The sequence below is a fragment of the Amborella trichopoda genome, chromosome 8 (genome assembly GCF_054954075.1).
Source record: "Amborella trichopoda isolate Santa Cruz 75 chromosome 8, AtrichopodaSantaCruz75HAP2 v2.0, whole genome shotgun sequence".
Lineage (NCBI taxonomy): Eukaryota > Viridiplantae > Streptophyta > Magnoliopsida > Amborellales > Amborellaceae > Amborella > Amborella trichopoda.
In genome coordinates, this window is record NC_142343.1 from 24122406 (window position 1) to 24135306 (window position 12901).

General features: G+C 38.6%; 1 protein-coding gene and 1 long non-coding RNA gene across 2 annotated transcripts; both read right to left on the reverse strand.

Moving 5' to 3' along the window:
• Positions 1 to 318: 318 nt before the first annotated feature.
• On the reverse strand, positions 319 to 3190 carry LOC148780957 (uncharacterized). Its single transcript, XR_016061226.1, has 2 exons — positions 3088 to 3190; positions 319 to 535 (listed from the first exon to the last, which is right to left on the reverse strand). It is a non-coding gene; the product is annotated as an uncharacterized LOC148780957 (long non-coding RNA).
• Positions 3191 to 6798: 3608 nt separating this feature from the next.
• Positions 6799 to 12687, reverse strand: TET6 (tetraspanin6). Its single transcript, XM_006836405.4, has 3 exons — positions 12158 to 12687; positions 7304 to 7623; positions 6799 to 7187 (listed from the first exon to the last, which is right to left on the reverse strand). Exons 1-3 carry the CDS (start codon positions 12650 to 12652, stop codon positions 7148 to 7150), a joined length of 855 nt encoding a protein of 284 aa, XP_006836468.1. The 5' UTR covers positions 12653 to 12687; the 3' UTR covers positions 6799 to 7147.
• Between the last annotated feature and the right edge of the window lie 214 nt (positions 12688 to 12901).

The window sequence follows — 12901 nt, forward strand, 5'->3', positions numbered from 1 at the left end:
ATGAAAATGTTACAGGGTCCGTTTCAGAATGCTAGACACCGATTTTTTCAAAATTGTTTCCTCGTCTACACTGCCTTAGAGACGTCGGATTATGACAAAACTTGACAAGTGACCTTTTGAGGTCCTTAGGAACATTTTCACCTGTTCTGGGGCAATTCTGATACTGTCAAAAATTCCACTATAAGTCGGGGCTTTATTGACTGGCTTCTCCTTTATTCCACATCGGGGACCCAAGGTGCTGAAAAATGCCTTCAAACAGTGTGCTCAAAGCTTTTAGAAAATGGTAATCAAAGAAAACCACAAAATAAAGATAAAATGTCCAACACAACCACAACAAAACTAGACAATCCAAAACCAAAACCTATATGTACAATTTCAGAGTATTACAAATTATCCAAGGCACCAAAGGCCCAAAACAAAAATACGTAGCTTCACAAAAAAACAACTATATGGCCAACTACCATCCAACATCTACAATCACAAGGAAGCTTTCTCGTAGCGCGCCAGTCACGATCACCACCCGTCCGTCCTCGACCTGTGGCTATAAATCTATAAGGATAGAAGTAAACAGAATGACCTATAAAGCCCATTAAGTAGATCCAGTATCATGCGTTCCGGCCTATACACAGTGGCCCATGGACATACTCCAGATTCATATAAGAATCAAACATAGAGTCATATATCGCAATTATATCACAATTATATTAGCAGTGTGTTGTGAGTAATTCCTTTTATGGTGGAGCAATCCCAAATCAGCTATAAGTTCTCATATGAACTAGCAATTCATTAAATCTCCCCATCATAACAGATCATCATAATTACCAGTAGGCGAGTATAACATGCATAAACATAATTAGTAGATACTAACCAACTCACTCCCTCAATCACCTACTCCCGAAGTAGAAGCTCTATTCTTCAGGCCAAGCCAATCCCATTATTTAAGAATTCTACCATTATTTAAGATGAAAGACAATGACAAGTGGGGGACCCACTTCGTAATTCCTTCACACACACACACATAGTTCCCAACACGCTTTGGGGCTTTTGATAAGCTCATGCCTTGCAAGATCCGATATTCTTCCTTTTACATTTCACTAAATTTGGGGGGTGCGACCCTCCCGACACATGTTCCTCCTAACTCCCCTCTTATCATAGAGAGTTAGGGAAATATGGCAGATGTCGTGACCATTATTCAGACAATAGGTGCCATACTCAATAGGCAGCTGCCAGCACTATCATTCACACAATAGGTACCCATTCACATATATCACATAAGCCGCATATTACTATGCGCACATATCACATCAAAAGTATATTCAGGCAACTGCCAGCACCATTATTCACATAGTAGGTGCCCTTCACAAATAGGCAGCTATCATCACCATCATTCACACAGTAGGTGCCCGTTTAGATATCACATAAGTAGCATATTGCTATGTGCATATATCATATCAGGCAGCTACCGGCACAATTATTCAGACAATAGGTGCTCATGAATCACATAGCAGACCACACAAGTCTTATCACATAATACTTATCATAATCATATCATATCACATTTTCATCATATCATAGCGGGCTTTCATTTCATAACAAAGCACGTACTTATTTCATAACAGAGCCAATATTCCTTTTATAACAGAGCAGGTGTTCATTTCATAACAGAGCATGTATTCCTACATATACTCACATCATAATAGAGCACATTACATTCTTATCATATCAGGTCCCACTACTAATGGGTGTCCCATTGCGTAGTGTTTCATGTTATATTCTTATCATATGCATGTCTTATTACAACCATGCACATTAATATCTCATAAGCATTCACTTATGCCCAAGCATGTCTCATTACAATTAATCAAGAGTTCATAAGCATTCACTATATTATAAGCATGTCCCATTACAACCATGCATATTCAATAATTCATAACAGTAACATCTTGATACAAACAGATGCATAATTCTCTAACCATAACGAATTTCAACATGATTTCCAAACTAAATTTTAAGTAGACACACCCATATTCCATTTTAAAGTATTTTGAGCTCATTTGGAGTCCATTTGGTTAGTAAACACTTTAGTACAAAATATACAATAGTTCTAGAAATTCATTGCAACTCACAATAGTGACATATTCATACGAACAGGAGCAGAACTCCCAAACCATAAAGAATTTCAACATGGTTCCAAAACCATTTGTTAATTATACACATCTATATTTCTTTTAAAACTAGTTTTAGTTCATTTACACATGATTTAGTTAGCAAACAGTTCAGTAAAAAATATACACTAGTTTTGGAAATTCACTACAACTCACAATAGTGACATATTTATACAAACAGGAGCATAACTCCCAAACCATAAGAATTTCAACATGGTTTGAAAACCATTTTTGAAGTAGAAACACCCATATTTCTTTTTAAACTACTTTGAGTTCATTTGGATACAACTTGGTCAGTAAATAGGTCAATACAAAATATAACAGTTCTAGAAGTTCATTGCAACTCACAATAGTGACATATTCATACAAACCGGAGCATAACTCCCAAACCATAAAAAATTTTAGCATTGTTCTCAAATCATTTTTGAAGTACAAACACCCATATTTATTTTAAAGTAGTTTTTTCTCGACTGGATATGATTTTACAAATGAAAAGTTCAACACAAAAACCTGTATTGTTCTTGAAATTTCATTTCCAAGTTTTAGCATACACCAATGAATGAATAGAAACTTCCAAACCAAAATAGGCATTAATACAAGGTATTTTTCTTCTTAAAATAGGTACACAATGGTGCTTTCCCACCAATATTCATGACCAATATAAATATATTCAATACTTAATCTATCATCCAAATAAGAGTCATGATCCTGGAAAATCATGGCTTATTCTAGCGTAAATTCTGTAACATATAGCCACATCCATACTCAAATCATCAATATTCATACTTAAACTTGATGATTTGCATATTCAAACTCATATTTGCAGTCACACATATATAATTATGCTTAGAATTCATACATAGATGAACTAACAAAAACATGTATCACAAAGCATGAAAGCATGGAGAATGAATCTACTTACAGTACTACAATGACTCCTAATACGTTCCACAAAAGCCAAGCTCCAAGGATGGGTTTCAAGCCCAAGGCTCTAAAGGCTTAAAGGGGGGAAAAACGTGGGGGAGAAAGAGAGGGTGTAAAACTCTTGAGAGGGGTGTTTGAAGGGGTACTTATAAGCAAAGTGGGGAGAGGGCAGCATGCACAAGCCAAGTGGCATTCATGCAAAAGCTAAGTGTCATGCAAGGGCCATGTAAGTGCCATACAAGTGCCATGTAAGTGCCATGCAAGTGCCATGTAAGTACCATGCAAGTGCCTTGTAAGTGCCATGCAAGGCTTATGAAAGAGGAAGCACATAAATTGTCACACACGGCTGCTAGAAGTCACACACGACTGCTGCCCAAAACACATACGGTGGCATGAACGCACTCGGCGGCATGAACTCCCTGTTGCGCACGGTGGTGTGAACTATGTTACGCACGGCGGCTTGAACTATGTTGCGCACGACAATATAAGCTGCCTATCGCGCATGGCGACGCTCATTTCTTTTGTCTCTCACTGCCGTACATGGCTCTCACTCTCATTGCCGCCCACATCGGCACATACACACTGTCGTGTACTGCAGCACACACAAACTGCTGCACATGGCAGCACACACACGCATGGCTCTCACTCTCACTGCCATGCACGGTGGCACACACACACTGCCGCGCACAACTCTCCTAAACTGTTGCGCACGGCGGTCTAACTCTCCCTGCCAATGACCCGCCAGCGCACTACAACCTACCTGAAAATCTTGGTCCTTACAAGCGACCTTAAGAATCCTTCGGGGTACTTAGGCTTTGTGCTTAGTACCCTTTCTGTTGCCCCCAGTAACACTTCCTAGGGGAGGTGACGCCAGAAGGCTGTCCGGTAGTTGAGTGGTCTCTTCCCTCTCTCTTCTTCTTCTCTCTTCTCTCTTCTTCCTCCCTTTCTTCTTTTTCCTTTTCACTCTGCTCTCTTGCTTTGACCACCTCTCATTTCTTCATCTAGTCTCAAACCACTCTTTAAGAGGCTCTTTTGAGGCGTATTCCATCTGGTTTCAAACCCATTTGTCTAAAGACCCTAAGAATCCTTCGAGGTAACTAGGCTTCATGTCTAGTACCCTTTCTTTTGCCTCTAATAATACCTCCTAGGGGAGGTGATTCCAGAAGGCTGTCCGAATGTCAAGTGGGCTCTCCCCCTTTCTTATCTTCTCTCTTCTCCCTCTCTCTTCCCTCACATCCTCTTCTCTCTTTTCTTTTTCTTAAAACCTTTAATCTTGAACCCTCGCAAACCCACCCCTTCACTCTCAAAACCTCTGAGGAAGAACTAGGGTCATCGACCCCTTTCAAGCCATCTTACACACGTGTGATTCAAGGCACAGCACAGTGCAATGCAGTCAGAGCCAAACCGAGCAGAGAGGCAGGGGTTTTTCCAAATTGTGATCAAAGAAGGCTTAATGCCCAAGCGTGTCGCGACCCCATCGCATGAGCTAGGTCCTACCCCACCTAAATATTTCTTTTGTTAGTTCTAGTCGCACACACACAGATCGCATGCATTCTTCAAGGAAGGGCTCTCCCCCGGGCCAACCCCGAACAGGGTTCCAGGTCAGGATGAGATCCAAGGCTGACCAGTATTACCCTGCTAATATCTTCTTTGAGATTCTTAAATATTTGATTCTATTAATTCAAATGCTCCAAAATTGCATTGCTAGATGTCTTGCGATGTTGACATGGTGTATGGATCACAAGTCATAGATCTTAAGGCCCCATGACGTTGATATCAATTGACGAAGGAAGAAAGGGAAAATATAAAACAAGAACCTAATATCTAATATCTGGAGAAACGTAAAACAAAAATATGGAAAAACTAATGCATCATTTTTTAGTATTTGGAACATTTTAGAATAACATTGAGTAGGTTTTGATTGGATATCGACTTCAGCATTCTAGTCCTGGCATTAGTCCAACTCTATCTATATCTGAGTTTTCAGAAGCCAAAGAAAAATCTTAATCTCAATTGAATTGAATAAACCCTCGTCATTCGTATAATTCATGCTCAAAAAATCTTTAGAAAATCTTAGGAAAATAATCAAAAATCCTTATAACAAAAATCTAAGGAAAATAATAAAAACTCCCTATAAAAATCTTAGGAAAATAATAAAAAATCCCTATAACAAAAATCCTAGAAAAATCCTTAGTAACTAGAGAAAACATTCTTTAGACTAGAGAAAACAATGGAACCTATAACTTGGAAACCCTAGAAAACCTTAGGTGATCAAACCCTATGTCGATTGTCTTCAACCCTAAGTCTCTTCAATCATCAAAATCCTAATTCATAACCCATAGGAAGACAATGCCCAGGCAAAATCAAGGCCTTAGGATGAACATACCCTAGAGACCCATTCTTCAAGAAAAAGGGAAGGAGAACGTAACAAACCAATTTGCGGTCTAATACGGGTGCCAATTCTGGGTTCCGAGTGTCCAGACCAACTAGGCTCCAGGTAAGTTTGCTTTCTTTCTTTAATTTAATTTTTATTTTACTTTCTTGGTGCCATCAATTCTCATAGATGTTGATCTTTTGAGATCATGATCTATGTTTGAACTGCAATATGATTGATCCCCACGAACTTTAGTAATAATTTTTAACCATTTACAGCACAAATCCAAGGAGATTTCATCAAGATCTCCTTAGATTTGGATTCTTAAGAGTAGATTTCTTGCAATTAAAAATCGGATTGAGGTTGCAGGCATGCAGTTCTTAACCCAAAATAAACACGTACAAAAGCAATGAAAAGATCGGCCCCACCAGAAGAGGGTATTCATATAGAAAAAAAGTACATAATCTATGTTCGATCCTTACGTTTTTGCATTTCTACCGCGTTGGGATTCAACCGATGAATTCATCAATTACCAAAAAAGTGGGCCAGGGGAGACATAGGTTCTCAACTTAGTAGGACAGAGAAACGTGAGACCAGACATGGTATTTTACTATTTCACGTGAGGACAAGTGGAGGAATGGGACTATTTCAAAATAGACGGTCCAAATATCCCCCTCATCTCTATTGGTGCGGATATGGCCATGGCGCTTCACATGCCACAAATTTTTTTAATTAATTTGATTAATGTTTTTTTAAAAAGTATAAAACTTATATACTTGATTATTGGACAAACGCTTCCCCTACAACATAAAACTTACATACTTCCGCTTATCCAACCATCCATTCTTAATGGAGGGCTAAGATTGCCCCAATCACAATGTCACGTTTCTATATTATTATTATTTTTCTATAAACTATTCTGACACCAAATTTTGGACATCCATTCCTCTATTAAACTCACACTAGCAAAAAAATATAAAAAAAAATTTTCAATAAAATAAAATGATCAAAATACCCCTGAAAATTTTAAAAGGTATTTTGATCATTATATTTTATCGAAAAAATATTTTTAATATTTTTGTAGGTGCGCCCCAATGAGAAGATGACACGTACCAAATTTCATATTTATACAATTTGTCAAAAAAAAAACTAAAAATAAAATACTTTGAGACATCGGATCTAAGATCAAACGATGAGTGGCTCTCGTCAAAATTGGACGGCTGGATGGTAGGAGGGTATAGTTCTTCTATGCTGTAGGGAAAGTACAGTAACGTTTCCCAAAAGTATTATAGGTATATAAAAGGGTTTTCATAGCCATAAAAGAACACCAAGAAAGCTATCTTAAAAAACCTTTATCTATGTGATAACAGTCCAAGGACATTACTAACAAAATCCAAGAACTTTAACATGTATTTTCATCTTTCTTTCTCAATACTCTCGCTATGACTCTGCTCTTCCAACGTTGGTGGATGAGTGTGAGAAAGATATTGATGAACTACATTCACAAGTTATGAACATATGTACAAAACCGTCCCAACATTATGCACATCAAAAACATTACCTAATTACTCTCTCTCAAACATGTGCCTCACCAAGTTTTGTTAGAAAAGTTTGTTCATAGTCGTGTTCTTGAAAACACCAGTAAAGAGAAAATGAAAATGACTCCAGAGTCTCGCATAGACACTCAATAAATCTGCTCTTGCCTATCTTTCCACCATCTCCACCTGCACCCACAAAAGTCCATGGAAATTTTCAACCACAATGTTGCCAAAAAAAAAACACAAGAAATTTTCAACCACGGCAAACAGAGATAAAATGAGAGAATTAATGTGGAATATACCAGTAAAAGTCCCATCTTGGTTTAACTTTGGTCATGTGATTATCTCCGTAGGGGTAGTCCGTCTCGGATCTTCGGGTGTTGCGGAGTGCGCAACACCCTATGGTGCATATAAAGATGAGAAAGATGAGGATGACGATGTTGAGGACAGAAAGTTTTTGCCAGTTACGCTTCATGTCCTCGAGTACCCCTGCCTTGCACGAGTCGCACTCGTAGCAAAGCCACCCTTCTGTGTTGCTCCACCACGAGCAATCCGGATCCTGTGCAACCCCCATAATTGCCGCTCCAAATTGGCATGAAGTTGGCGGCTTGCAACAGCCTGACTGCAACATGCAACATGATTCTCCATTTAAACCTCATCGAAACCACATGAGCAAAGTTGTGGACAAGACATGGGCATAAGTCCATTTGCTTTTAAATGAACTGGAACTATTCGTTGCTCTCGCACCCACAGGCAAAGCATTCACTTTGGGCAGATCATTTGAGCTCAAAATTTTTGGGCCACCTTTATTTGTATTAACAATCAACCGCGAAAAAAAAAAAGGGAAATTTATAAAAACCTCACTATTTGTACTTTCTCGGTAAACGCTTTCAATATTTTTGATACTACACTATTAACCCCAACTCTTTTTTGCAACCATCTCTAAGTTAAAACCTTAACTTTTTTGGAATAAAAAAGCCCTCTTTTTAAGCTACGTTTCTTACTTTATCTCTCTAAGCCGGTCTAGCACAACTTGAACTTAGGTGCTGGTCAAGCACAATTTCAGTATGAACCAGTTTGACATATTCTGAGCCTGACCAGCATAATTCCAATGTGAAAGGCCGAGTCTGGCACGTATTGTGTCAGATCGGTACCTTTCGTCAAAATTTAGTCAGACACATTTTGTACCAAACCGGCACAAGCCAGTCCAACACATTTTGTGCCCGACCGATGTATATTGGGTCAAGTTTTAGAATTATGGGCTAAAATTGAGGTATTTTGGTCCCAACAAAATAACTTTTTCACTTTAGGTTGTTTCCCAAGAAAAATAGTTTTGGGGTAACATTTGCGGTTGTTTTTGGCCGAGCCAGACTAGTTCCGAACTTCACCGGGTGTCGATCTGGGCTTGCTAGGTGGCAGCCCTACCTGAAGGTGCAATATTCAAGGAGTAAATGTGGGTGCGTTGAGTAATCATACGAGAATCGGTGATGGTTGCATATGTAGAAGGCAAAGACTAGAAAGACGGATCGGTGCCTTGGATTGTCGACCTGGATTTTTGTTCCTCCTAGGTGGATTGGCAGTAGGGATCAGCGATCCAATCTACCGAACTGGTCATTAAAAATGTAAATAAATAAATAAAGTGGAACTAGTTGTGGCTGGTTCTCTGAAAGAACCGGATGGTTCAGAACCAACCGTCTCATGAAGAAACCGGAGAAACCAATCAGTTCTCAGTATTTAGTGAGAGTTGGTTCGCCCAAAACACTTCCAATCCAGATCGGCTGGTTCCGATCTACATTACCCTTTTTTTTAAGACCTTTACAGAAGGGACAACTCTCGTGGCCACAGCCTCCTCGGCAAAATGCATAGCCACACTTGTTTCTATGATGTTCAAGGGCTGGTTCGTGCAGGCCTGCTGTGGTCGATGCCCAAAACAATCGCGGCTGGCTGAGGCCCATACAAATATTGAAAAAAACTATTTTTATTTGGAGTCAAGTTCGATAGGGCAGTTATCAAAATAAGTAAATCCTTACCTCATAACTTACTGACAATTGCAACTCAAGCATTGGAAAAGCTTTACATCTATCATCTTAGCTTTAACATTATGGTTGTGAAAAGCAATTAAAAAATTAAGATCTAAAAATAGTGTATATTATAACAAACTATCTAAACCATCCATTTTTCTTTGAAAATAATATTCAAAGATCTGCAAAATGTGTACCATTTTCTTAGTTTCAAATTTTATTATTAGTAATGAAAATTGATTTTAGAGCCATCATAAAAAGTTTCATTGCCGAAAGGACTTTCTGAATAAAGATTTGAGGTGAGGGTTTATTTTCTTTTATAAAGCCTAGGCCTTTTAAAAACTTCACCCTCATAACTTGAGGAGTGTAGAATTCAAACTTTTTTGGCTAGTGGTTGTCCAGGTGCCACCTGAAAATAAGCTGGACCTAGAATCCCAGCCGTGCAGGCCTTAACATACGGCTTGAACCTGGTCCAAACTAAGCCCACGGACTGGTCCAAACCCGTTAACACCTACTTCTATAAGTATAATAAAGGAAGTCTTGCTTCTTTATAAAAAGAAAATGCATGTAAATAATGCCGGGTGAGGTTTGTATAATGTGCCCCCGTTAAACTATACAAGTAGGCTGCAACTTTAAATTTTGTAGAAAGGTGCAGTTTTTGTGTTCGGAACATTTTTGTGACTTGAAAATTTATGTTGAAATTCAAAATTTGAAACACAATGCAAATCGAGTGGATCTATAAACTCTTGAAAAATCATACAGTCCAGATTGTTTGTTACAAGATGCACTATTTTTAGGACTAGAATTTTTTTTTTTCTTTACATCCATTGAGCTGATCCATTGGATAGTTTTTCAACTTCAGAACACTTTTATCTATTGGATTTTTTAGATGTATTGTACTTCTGTAGTATAAAGTTGTAACCCTATATAAACTTTTGGTGATTAACATGCCGAACTCCTACAGGACCCCATACGGCTGCCCCCGTTCAAGACACCCTATTTCAGAAAGGAGACCTCCCCCGGACTCCCTTGACATGGGTTCCATTCCTCCCACACGAAGGAAATGTAAAACCACTGCCTACTTCTCTGTTGTATAAATACAACGGAAATTTACTTCAATAAAATTTAAAAATTATTCTCAAAATTCAAATTTTCATATTTTATGCTTATGTCTAACTATTTAAATTTTATATTATATGTTATTTAAATTTTTTACAATACAACAGATTTCAATTTTTTGTGTTCACACTCATCATCTTTCGCACTAAAAAATATAATAATAAGTTTAAATAGATAAAATGACCCAAACAACTAGATGGCCCTTGAAATTTGTACAGATATTTTGCTCATTTTTTTCTTATTATATTTTTATAGTTTTCATAAATGCGTGATTATATGGAGTGTGGGCATACAAAATTTGAATTCAATTTGCTATATAGAGGAAAAAAATGTAATTGAAATACTCGACACACACTCCTAAAAAGTTGGAGGAATTAGGGCAAGCAACCGACCGAGCCAGGGTGGGGGCCAGCCTTATTCCTAGTCCTACCCTAGTCCCAATGCTGCTAGTGGCCCAGGCACGACAATAACCTTATCAGGGCCATGCCAGCCAAAAAGAAAAGAAGGAAAAAATAAAGAAACTGATGGCTGGGCCGAATCGAGCTAACATTAGCCCACCCTGACCCTACTGTTGGGCTGTGGTTGCCCGCCCCTTGTTTGAACCTTGGACCACCCCTAGAAGGAATGGGCTGACGGCTAGGAGGTCAAATCGACCCCTAGAAGGAATGGGCTGAAGGCTAGGAGGTCAAATAGACACCTTTGGGAGCACTCTATACACTTGCACCCTAGGAAAAAGAGCTACTTAAGAATAATATTTTTATACAAAAATTTTAAGATTCAAGTTAGAATCACTTGAGCGTATTTCCGAAAAATAAATATAGGATATTAAATGCTTGGATCTGACTTTTTCTTCCAAGCACATGTCGAGTCCATGCAATATTTTTCTAGGTTTAGTTGCGTACCCAATATTTGGGCAATTTCGTTTCCTTGTTTTTGAGGTTATCTGCTAGGTTTCATTGATTCATAGAGCCTTTTGGTACAAATTATTTCTAAATTTTGTCAAAAAGTATCCACATAAAGCACATATATTGTGCTCTTGTGGGAGCATATTGTACATCTACTACCCCGACCAAAATACCTAGCTAGGCTGATTTTTTTAGCCTAAAATTTTAGAAACCCTATAGGAATTACTGGATGATTATTTTTAAAAGAAAATAAAATTGAATTTCGAGTGTTTTAGCACTTAGATCTATCTCTTCAAAAATTGGATGGTTCTTATTCAATCTTGAGATATTATTGTTTTCTCGTACATAGAGTTTATTTTGAAAGTTTTTTTTTTTAATGAGATTATTCTATAGGTTGTAGAGATTATATCCTAAAATTTGAGACCTAAGCAAAGTATCCCTAATATTCCTAACTCGTGCTTTACCCGAAGGAGTAAATAGATAGCACACTTCCAATAGGAAATCTTTTGACTAACCAAATTTCTCCCATTTACTCAAATAAAAAATAAAAAATTCAATCCTAGACGTGCCTGATAAACTTGCCCCAATTATCCCATACGGGTTAGATCTTGACACAGGGGTAGTGTTCTCGTAATTAAATTAATTATATTATGCATACATAAAATATTTTTTACTCAAAATAGTGTTTGCATGGGCATATCTTGTTATAAGTACTACACATTTTAGATTCCCTTCCAATGATGAATTTTCTTTAATTAGAATAATACTTTAGAATTCATAAGGGATTTACTTGTCAGTGTATCCTTTCATTCGATCTTTTAGGTCCTTACTTTGTTTGGATGGTGTCATTTGAAGTGAAGCATATATGCAATGGATAAAATATTGTAACCATGTAATATCTGCATTATAGTAACCATGTAATATCTGCATATTTGAACAGAATCTTGGTATTAACGTATGTAAATTGCACTTGATTAGAGCCCCTCTCTTAACTACTGCATGTATACGTTCCAAGGAAGGAAGTGAACAAGATAGCGGGAAATGCTGATTCACAGTGTTTGATGGTTGATTGAGAGAAAGAGAGATTGGTAGAAACAGGGAGTCGAAGTACCTGAATTGGTGAGAGGTCTCGTTGGAGATAGTCGAGTGGTGTCCATGTGGCTAGAGAGGCGCAGGTCCTCGAAGTGAGGATGCAGCTCCGAATATGGCGCCAGTTGGCCTCGTCTGTCACCTTGTGCCTCAGCCACGGGGAGTAGCCTTCCAGGTGATACTCCTTGTACTCATGTCCCGGCACCTCCACACCCTTCCCTTTGCTCGTCACCACGAAGGCGAAGATGGTGAGGGAGAGGAGGGCCACGATGAGGAGAAGCATCGCTGCCAAGTAGGCCCGCAGTGCCAACGCCACGTTGAAGCATGCCCCTATGAACCCTGCTAATGAAACTGCCAGTATCACGAACCCCAGCACTAGGACGGGCATCTGCAAGAATGACTGGCAGGTGCTGCTGCTCCTTGCAAGCCATAGCCCCCCTCCTATGACTGGAATTGAGGCTACAAGTGTGAAGAGGTTTAGGATTCCTATCACGCTATTGCTGAACCTATACACCATTCTCCCTCTCCCTCTTCTTCAAAGGCTTGCTCCCCTCCCCTCTCTCTTTCCGCCCTTCGCTTTTTCTTCATCCTTCCTCTTTCTTTTTCATTATTTATTTGTATTTGAACCTTCCATTCTCCCTTTTATTTCTAGGGCGGCCGTTACTTTCCTGAATAAAACGCCTGGGTCGCCAATTTTCTTTTTCATACAGCACAAATTGGCTTTATTTTAGGAAAGACATGGAGAACCTCCCGCTAACTATTTTGT